Source organism: Papaver somniferum, unplaced genomic scaffold, assembly GCF_003573695.1.
Source record: "Papaver somniferum cultivar HN1 unplaced genomic scaffold, ASM357369v1 unplaced-scaffold_29, whole genome shotgun sequence".
Classification (NCBI taxonomy): Eukaryota; Viridiplantae; Streptophyta; class Magnoliopsida; order Ranunculales; family Papaveraceae; genus Papaver; species Papaver somniferum.
This window is the reverse complement of record NW_020639929.1, coordinates 1,997,087-2,005,288: the sequence shown is the minus strand read 5'-3', so window position 1 is coordinate 2,005,288 and position 8,202 is coordinate 1,997,087. Positions and strand designations below refer to the sequence as shown.

The 8,202-nt window shown below is 37.3% G+C and overlaps 1 protein-coding gene and 1 long non-coding RNA gene across 2 annotated transcripts; one reads left to right on the top strand and one right to left on the bottom strand.

The window, feature by feature from the left end:
• Positions 1 to 682: 682 nt before the first annotated feature.
• Positions 683 to 1,829, bottom strand: LOC113341377. Its single transcript, XM_026586279.1, has 2 exons — positions 1,439 to 1,829; positions 683 to 1,068 (listed from the first exon to the last, which is right to left on the bottom strand). The coding sequence occupies exons 1-2, from the start codon at positions 1,827 to 1,829 to the stop codon at positions 683 to 685; spliced, it is 777 nt and encodes a 258-aa protein (XP_026442064.1).
• A 3,036-nt stretch (positions 1,830 to 4,865) lies between these two features.
• LOC113341294 lies at positions 4,866 to 7,080 on the top strand. The gene is made up of 2 exons (XR_003355864.1): positions 4,866 to 6,759; positions 6,858 to 7,080. It is a non-coding gene; the product is annotated as an uncharacterized LOC113341294 (long non-coding RNA).
• The last annotated feature ends 1,122 nt before the right edge of the window (positions 7,081 to 8,202 follow it).

The window sequence follows — 8,202 nt, the reverse complement described above, 5'->3', positions numbered from 1 at the left end:
ATCTTTGCACCAACAAACAATTTAAAAAACCACAAAATATATTCAATTCATAAGATACACATTAGGATACATTATATAGCATTCATAATCTCATATCATCTTAGGCATCCAATGAAAACAAAATGCAAAAAAAAAGAATATCTATCCACCCAATGTATTAGATTAAGTATTAGGGTGATCCTAACCTTACAACATCTTCTTCATCATCTTCAAAAACATCTTCTTCATCATCTTCATCCTCATCATCCGTTAGACTTATTAGTCCGCATTGAATCGGTGGATGCAAACTTCACCAAAGCTCCATCTCCGTAGCATAATTTGCACGCCAATCCATCGAGTAATTTTCTTGAAGAAGAGGCCAAAAGGGTAAAGGACACAATGGAGGTATTGGGAAACCGGGTCTAAGCTTGAGACCGATATAATGGCATCCTAGAACAAATGCAATAACAAGTCTTCTATCTTTAAAATCCTCATGGAAAATTTTTGTTGGCGGCGCGTAGGTGAAACAACTTCCAGCCCTCGCAAAAGAATGAACAACGCAATTGAATGTCTCCGCAATTAAAAACCCCCATATCGGCATTTGTATCCAATGGTCACTTGTGATGACGATATCCCCATGTAAACGTCGATCAAAACTAATGAACTCTTGTGCGACCCCATGGTCTCCGCCACCTTTCATCATTTACTTGTAGAAGTCCTTGTTTCGGCGTAGCATTTGTAACAATCTTTTCCTTATATAATTCACTTTGTCCCCTTGCTCAACCGGATGGTTTCCATCTTTAAAAGGTCCTAGTTGTTCCATGGTGACATGGAAACCACAATTTCCATCCCCTTCGACATCGTCCATAGATATGATATACTCTTGAATGGCTTCGGGTAGGTTAAGCAAGTAGTTTTTGTAAATCATATTAGTAGGTCGCAAATACTTTCCCAAACTATCTCTTTTAGGACCTTTCATTTTACCATCCACATATATAGTTTTCTTCTCCTTTTTCTTGGGAACCGGAGTACTCTTTGTTGTTTCCATTTGTTGAGATGGAAACATCTTACCCTTAAGCTTGACGTATCCTTGCAATGGGGAGGACATAGAGGACCACTATTCTTAACTTCTTTTTTACTTGTTTCACCTTTATCCTTGCTTGGTCGACCACGTTTCTATGATAGTTCACTTCATCCATTTTGTCTAACTTCTCTATTGCCTTCTTCTCTTCTTCGTACTCAGCATCATGGTACTCGACCCCGGATGGATCCCTTGTGGTAGGAACCCTTATTTTGGAAAAAGCATACGCTTTTGCTCTTTGCTAATTTCAGGTTTCTTTCGAGGGTGGACTACCTTTTTTTGGCCCCTTTTCCGGTTCTTTTATACATTGTTGGGTGTGAGGATAGAGGATTGGCATCATGTTGTGCCATAAGATTTGTTTCTGAGCTCGGAACATACCACGATACATTTCGGCCAACCTTTTCCCATAAGGTGTGTCCCAAATCTCTACATCATCGTCCTCATCGGGCATGGGATCACAACTCAATTGTTTCCAATAAGGATCAATATCCTCAAAAGGTACCATACAATCCTTGTACCGAAGTAGATCATGTCGACACGGAAGTCTCATGCTTTCCCTCATTTTACAAACACACTCTTCTTGGGAGTTAACATCCATTTTGTACATCAAATCCACTTCCTTCATTATAAGTTCAAGGAACAAATGAGAGACCCTATGGGTTAGTCCCCCGAGCCACTTATCATCCGAGTAATCATCATGCTTCATCATTAATTTTTTTTTGAATAACGTTTTAATTCTTATAACATCACTAATGAAATAATCTTCCATTGCGTCAAACACCGTGACGAACGTGTCCAAGCACCCAATAGATTCCTCTTCAAATGATAGTGAGCCGACTCTACCATACTTCTAGCTTGGTTGTCGAAGTGCTTGTGATGGTTTTTAAATGCACTAACAAATCTATGTTTGTTGGTATCCAAGAATTGCTTGCGTAAATATATAATGATTTCCGGGTATTTGACGCCCCAATTCACAATGAGTTTTGCAACATTTTCTTCGTACACTTCTTCGGTGATTGACCATTGCAAAGCATCCCAATCGTTGGAGAAACATGCCCATATCCTTTCATTAGCCTCATATGATTTCTTGAATTTTTTTCTTCTTCACTTCTCGTTCTCCATCCGGTAATTTATCAATCACCTCTAGCTCTTTCAGCTTGAGTGATTGAATTATCCGTTAGCATTTTTCATAACATTATTCCATACATGAAAGGTACAAAGAAATTTTTGCGTGTTCGGGAATACCTTCCTTATAGCAAACATCAATGCTACCTCTTGGTCGGTTACCATGACCTTTGGAAGAGCATCCTCCTGGAAGATTAACTTCACTTGTTCCAATGCCCAAACATAGTTTTATTTAAACTCATCATGCAAAAAACAAAAAGCAATGGTGAAAGGTGACTTGGTTGACGTATGACTAACCACATTCATCAAGGGAATCTCATACTTATTGGTCTTGTAAGTTCAATCCAATATGAGAACTTGTGGGAATCATAACACCAACTTTACGCATTCCGGATGAGCAATAAAAAGGTGCGTCACATGGACGAATTCATCCAATTTCTTTTGGCAAGCATAGTTTTTCTTTTGCGCCAACCACAATAATTGTTGCATCACCAACCTACCTTCTCAAAGTACTTCTCGCGTTATAGATTTGTTGCAACGTAGTCTTGTTGTTATTATCATCTGCCTTCAACTTGCTAAGAATTTTTCTTGGTGGCATACGTGCTCATGTCATTTTATCTACCTCCGCATATTCATTAGCTTTGAGTCTTCCGACTCTATAATGTTCATGAAGATCCTTTGGATGTGGGTGGTTATGACGACAATCCATATCTTCATTCAATGTGAAAACTCTTTTATTTATGTTCCAATTGAAGACGATCTTGAAGGGACAATTTATCTTCCTTGTTTTAGTCTTATATTTTTTCCTGGTTTTCCCAATATGCACCTCACCTTTTTTTCTTCTTTCTTACTTTCTTCCCGTCTCTCTCACAAACCATCTCAAAACGCTCATTTATGCTTTTTCTACCTTTGGACGCAATTGATTTCCCAACCATGTTCCTCAGCCCATTTAACATCTTCATCTTTAGTTTTCCACGTCTACATATCCACAAATACAAAAGTTAAGTTTTCTTAATGATTTTGAATACAACATACTTGAAAATTAATAAAAACATAAATTACGTTACCTACCAAGTCAGTTTGGAAGTGATCTTTAGTATCCCATGAATGACATCAACAGGCGGTGGTTGATCCTCCATGGTTTCCATTTCAGGAACAATCTACAACAATATCACACAGGTTGTGGGTTAGGTTCGGCTGACCCGCAGTACTATTTGAAAGTCGAGCTCAGAGTTCGGCTCATTCGTGTTTGACTTATAAAGCCGAACTACTTGTCATACATGGAATCGACTTATTGGGCACTAATATTATAAGCCGGACCATTAGACTTGAAATTTATGAAAACAAATATATGTTCGGTTGGATCATATGTGAGCCGAACATTACACTGTAACTCATAAATTTTTTTGTATAAGGTTCGGATGATATTAGCACATCCTATTCAAGCTGAACCATGAAAATTATATGGCGCGAAAATAATTGAATGACAGTTCAGCGTATAAATATTTCAGTCGCACAAACCGAATTGTTCTTATTTATCAAGGTTCAGCATACAACATATCTGTCGAACCTAATCCTGTTGCGCCGAACTAGATACAAAAATCCAACCTTTTGGTGAATTCAAGCTACAAAATGGACATTAAACAACGTCTACAACCATACCTGTGTATTATTAGCATTGGATTCCTCATCCATGTACTCATGTTCGGGATTTGGCTCCACAAAATCATCATCTTGAGTTTGAGAAAAAAGTTGAGTTTGAGATTGAGTTTGGGTAAAATCGTTTTCATAATCCAACAAATAACCCATCTCTGGATCTCCATCGTAATTGATATGTATTTTCTTAGCTTTACATGATGAAGATTCACCTTCCTCACTCGAATCACACATCTCTCAATAATCACAAAGATCTCAAAGGAAAAAAAAAAGTTTTTTTCCTCCTCTTCTTCTTCTTCTTTTTCTAAAATAACTCACTAACTATTTTTAAAAAGAAAATTACTACCTCCGTTTCTGGAAAAGAGATACTTTCACTTGTTCATTTTAGCCTAAAAATAGGCCAAATTGAAAAAGTGAAAGTATCTCTTTTCCAGAAACGGAGGGAGTATTATCCTAAATTAACACTAAACTAACTACAATCATGAACAGCTAATTAATCAAATTAACACTAATCAATCAGGAATATTTTGGTATTTATGAAAATAGGTTGGATAAGGGATACTCTAGAAACACTATTTCCAACCCTGTTTTTGTGTTATTCAATATGCCCCAAAATTTTCTTGTACGCCCAAATGATGGCTCTTGTGAAATCTTTGCCTTTGGGCTTTACAAATACATACATTTACTATGGGCCCAATTTATGCCGGACCCAGTGAGGATATCCGTAGATTTTGGCCAATATTTTATTCATCATTTAGTGGGATTTAGGTACGATGATGAGTTTTTATTTCAGATCGTCGATGTTATGTCTAACCACTTTCGCATTTCCCTGGAATAGCTTCAAAATAGGTTTTTTTTCACAAGACTACAACCTTACTCTAGCCCAGGGACGGCCTAGTAACCCGGGCTATAGCCCGTCCCTATATTTGGCAAACAAAAAAGTGAAAACTATACCAATATCCATTTTTAAGATTTTGGTCATTGTGAAATCCTCCGAGACCCATATTTATGGTAATTATGTTTTCGTTTTACCTGAACTTCCGGGTTTATTTCTTTGTTTTTTATTTTTTTTCACTTTCTTCAGGAAACAGGGAGGGAGAGGTGAGAGAAGCAGTTGATATTCTTTGCAATTGAGATCTTTTTAGGTTTAATTCGATTTCAATTTTCTTTTTAGGTTTTAGATCTTCGTTTCTGTTGTTTGCTCGAAACTGTAAGGAATTTGGTTTCTCAGATTTAAATTCGAGAAAAGTGAAGCTAGAAGATGGTGCTGCCATCGATTCAGAGGAACGAGTGGAAGATTAGGGCGTAGCTTCACAATAAGAAAATGAAACAGAGATTGAGGAGATGTTTACAAGGGGTTGCCGATGAATCTGGTGGTGGGGTTGAGGTCGAATTCAGAGACCGAAAAGGTCGTGACTGAGGCAGACGCCGTCTAGCCATGGTTTCCGGTGAGATTCTAGTTGAGAATGGTACGGCAAGGCTCTGGTAGTAACTGGTTAAGACGATTTAGCAGAGGCAAGAAGAAATTGGGTTTTGATGATGTCAAATTCGAGAGTCTACTGATGAATCGAGAGAAGATGAAGCTGATATTAACTGGGATGAGACTGCTTTGTGGTTCTAGCTGAGAATTGCAGAGATGGGTTCAATGGACTTTAGGGGTTTGAGAAGATTGAACTAATTCAAAGTCTGCTGGTGGTTGTGTTGGCCACGAGATGGTGTTGGTAATGAATTTGGCTAATGGAGGAAGCTGAGTTGGCTAATGAAGACTGTCATGGGGTCGTTGTTCAACTGAATTGATTCAATTGTGATGACTGTCATGGATTTTGGTTATGAGAAATAAGGAATTGGAGATAACACTGAAGGTGCTTTCGATTCCAGAAATGAAGGAAGATGGTCCTATTGAGGGTTGTTTAGAGGAGATGATAGTGCTTGAAGTGCAGTGCTGATGATTGGGTTGGTAACTAAGAAATTACCTTAGTTAAGTGCAGTGCTGATGATTGGGTTGGTAACCAGTTGCTATTGAGGTTGTAAAATGCATCCCATTGTTTAGAGGAGATGATAGTGCTTGAAGTGCAGTGCTGATGATTGGGTTGGTAACTAAGAAATTACCTTAGTTAAGTGCAGTGCTGATGATTGGGTTGGTAACCAGTTGCTATTGAGGTTGTAAAATGCATCCCATTGTTTAGAGGAGATGATAGTGCTTGAAGTGCAGTGCTGATGATTGGGTTGGTAACTAAGAAATTACCTTAGTTAAGTGCAGTGCTGATGATTGGGTTGGTAACCAGTTGCTATTGAGGTTGTAAAATGCATCCCATTGTTTAGAGGAGATGATAGTGCTTGAAGTGCAGTGCTGATGATTGGGTTGGTAACTAAGAAATTACCTTAGTTAAGTGCAGTGCTGATGATTGGGTTGGTAACCAGTTGCTATTGAGGTTGTAAAATGCATCCCATTGTTTAGAAGCCTGGAGAGTCTAAGGTTAATTGCTGTAGAAGAATGTGATAGCCTTAGGCACATTTTACCAATGAGGCTACTTATTCAAGGTGGGCTACCCAAACTAGAAGCAATTGCAATTTGTGATTGTGCAACGATAGAGGTGATAATTTATGAAGACGTAGGCATCAATGATATTCATGGAGACAAGACATTCATATCAACCATAGAGGTGGAAGTGCTCACTGCGTTAAGACTGCTAAATCTAATTCGCCTTCCAAATCTTTCTGGTTTCCATGACCAACATGGGTAAACATCACTAGTATTTGGCTGGCCTTCATTAGTATACATGTATGTGGTTAACTATAATCTAAAGAGACTACCACCCAAACTGGAAAAATTGCAGGGAGATAGTGAAGCGGTGTTTGAGAAGTGGTTGAAGTTGGAAGATGAGAGCATGAAGTCAAGCCTACGACCCTTGTTTAAGGTATGCCATGTGTTTTTGCAGTGTTCTAAATTCTTAATTAATGACTGTTTGGCTGAGCTTTCATTTAACTAATACGGTAATGTTTATTCATTTTGCAGGTTCATGATGGTCGTGAAGAATATAAGGATTGGACAGAGGTATCTTACCTTTTTGGCTGATTTGGTTTGTGTGTACTTTTGGATAATACTTCTCATCTAATAGTACAATATTTTCAACCTCAAGGTGCTTGAAGTGCAGTGCTGTTGTTTTGTTTGTTTGTTTTGTTTGAGAGTTGCAACTGATTGCAATCAAATGAGCATTAAAGATGCATTGGCTGCACTGCAGTTACACTGAATGGTGCAAAGAATGATGAATGAAGTAACTAGGCTTCCTTTATTGTTAGGTACTGACCAATTAAATTCTAAGAATTGATATCCGGTTAACTAGGCATCAAAGCATGTACTTTGGTGGGAGCTTCTTTGGTTCATAATGGTTGAATAATCTGTTATACAACTATGAAAACGGTTGCATAACTTGTTATGCATCTATAAAATTTGTTGCATAACTTGTTATGCAGTCGCGAAAATGGTTGCATAACACGTGCATCAACTTTTTTGTTAATACTGAACCAACAAAAAAAAAAAAGGCTGCATAACTTTTCATGTACCTACAATAATAGCTGCATAACAGAATGGTAGCATAACACGTTATGCAGCTACTTTTTTGTTAGCATTGAAACCAACGAAAAAAAGGCTACATTACTTGTCATGCACCTACAATAATATCTGCATAACATGTTATGCAGTCGAGAAAATGGATGAATAAAGCATTATGCAACCATATTTTTGTAAGCACTGAATTAAAATATGGTTGCATAACGTTTTATGCATCTTTTGTTGTGTCTGCATAATGTGTTATGCATCGTTTTTGGTGGCTGCATAATGCTTATGTACAAAATTTTTGAAAATTTTGCTTAAAAGAATAATTGTCTCCGATATTTTCGCAAAAAACTTAAATTTGGTATTGTTGTTTGTACTCGTTGTGTAGCTCTCTTAAAAAGATTTTCAACGATATAAAATTTGTAAAATTCCAAGGTGCGGTTTTTTAGATATGTTATATCCAAGTTGCGTTGTCAATTATACCCCTGATACATAACCCGTTATGCAGACATTTTTTAAAATTTCATATAATTATGGGTGTCATGGAAACAAAAAATAATCTTGAACCTGATAGTAAGAATATTATTATTTTTGGGCCTGCGCCTAAGTTTCCCAACAAAAAAATCGTTATATGAATTTTTTAGGACTTAGAGGTTTGCCCTCCCTTAAGTATAGTTGGCTGATGTATTCTCTTTGCCTAATTAGTTTTAGCCCGTGTTATGGAGAGAATTATGACTAAAAATCCGTTTGTTTTCCCTAAATCATAATTTTTTTTATCTAGTCGCGTTTGCCTAGTATTTTATAG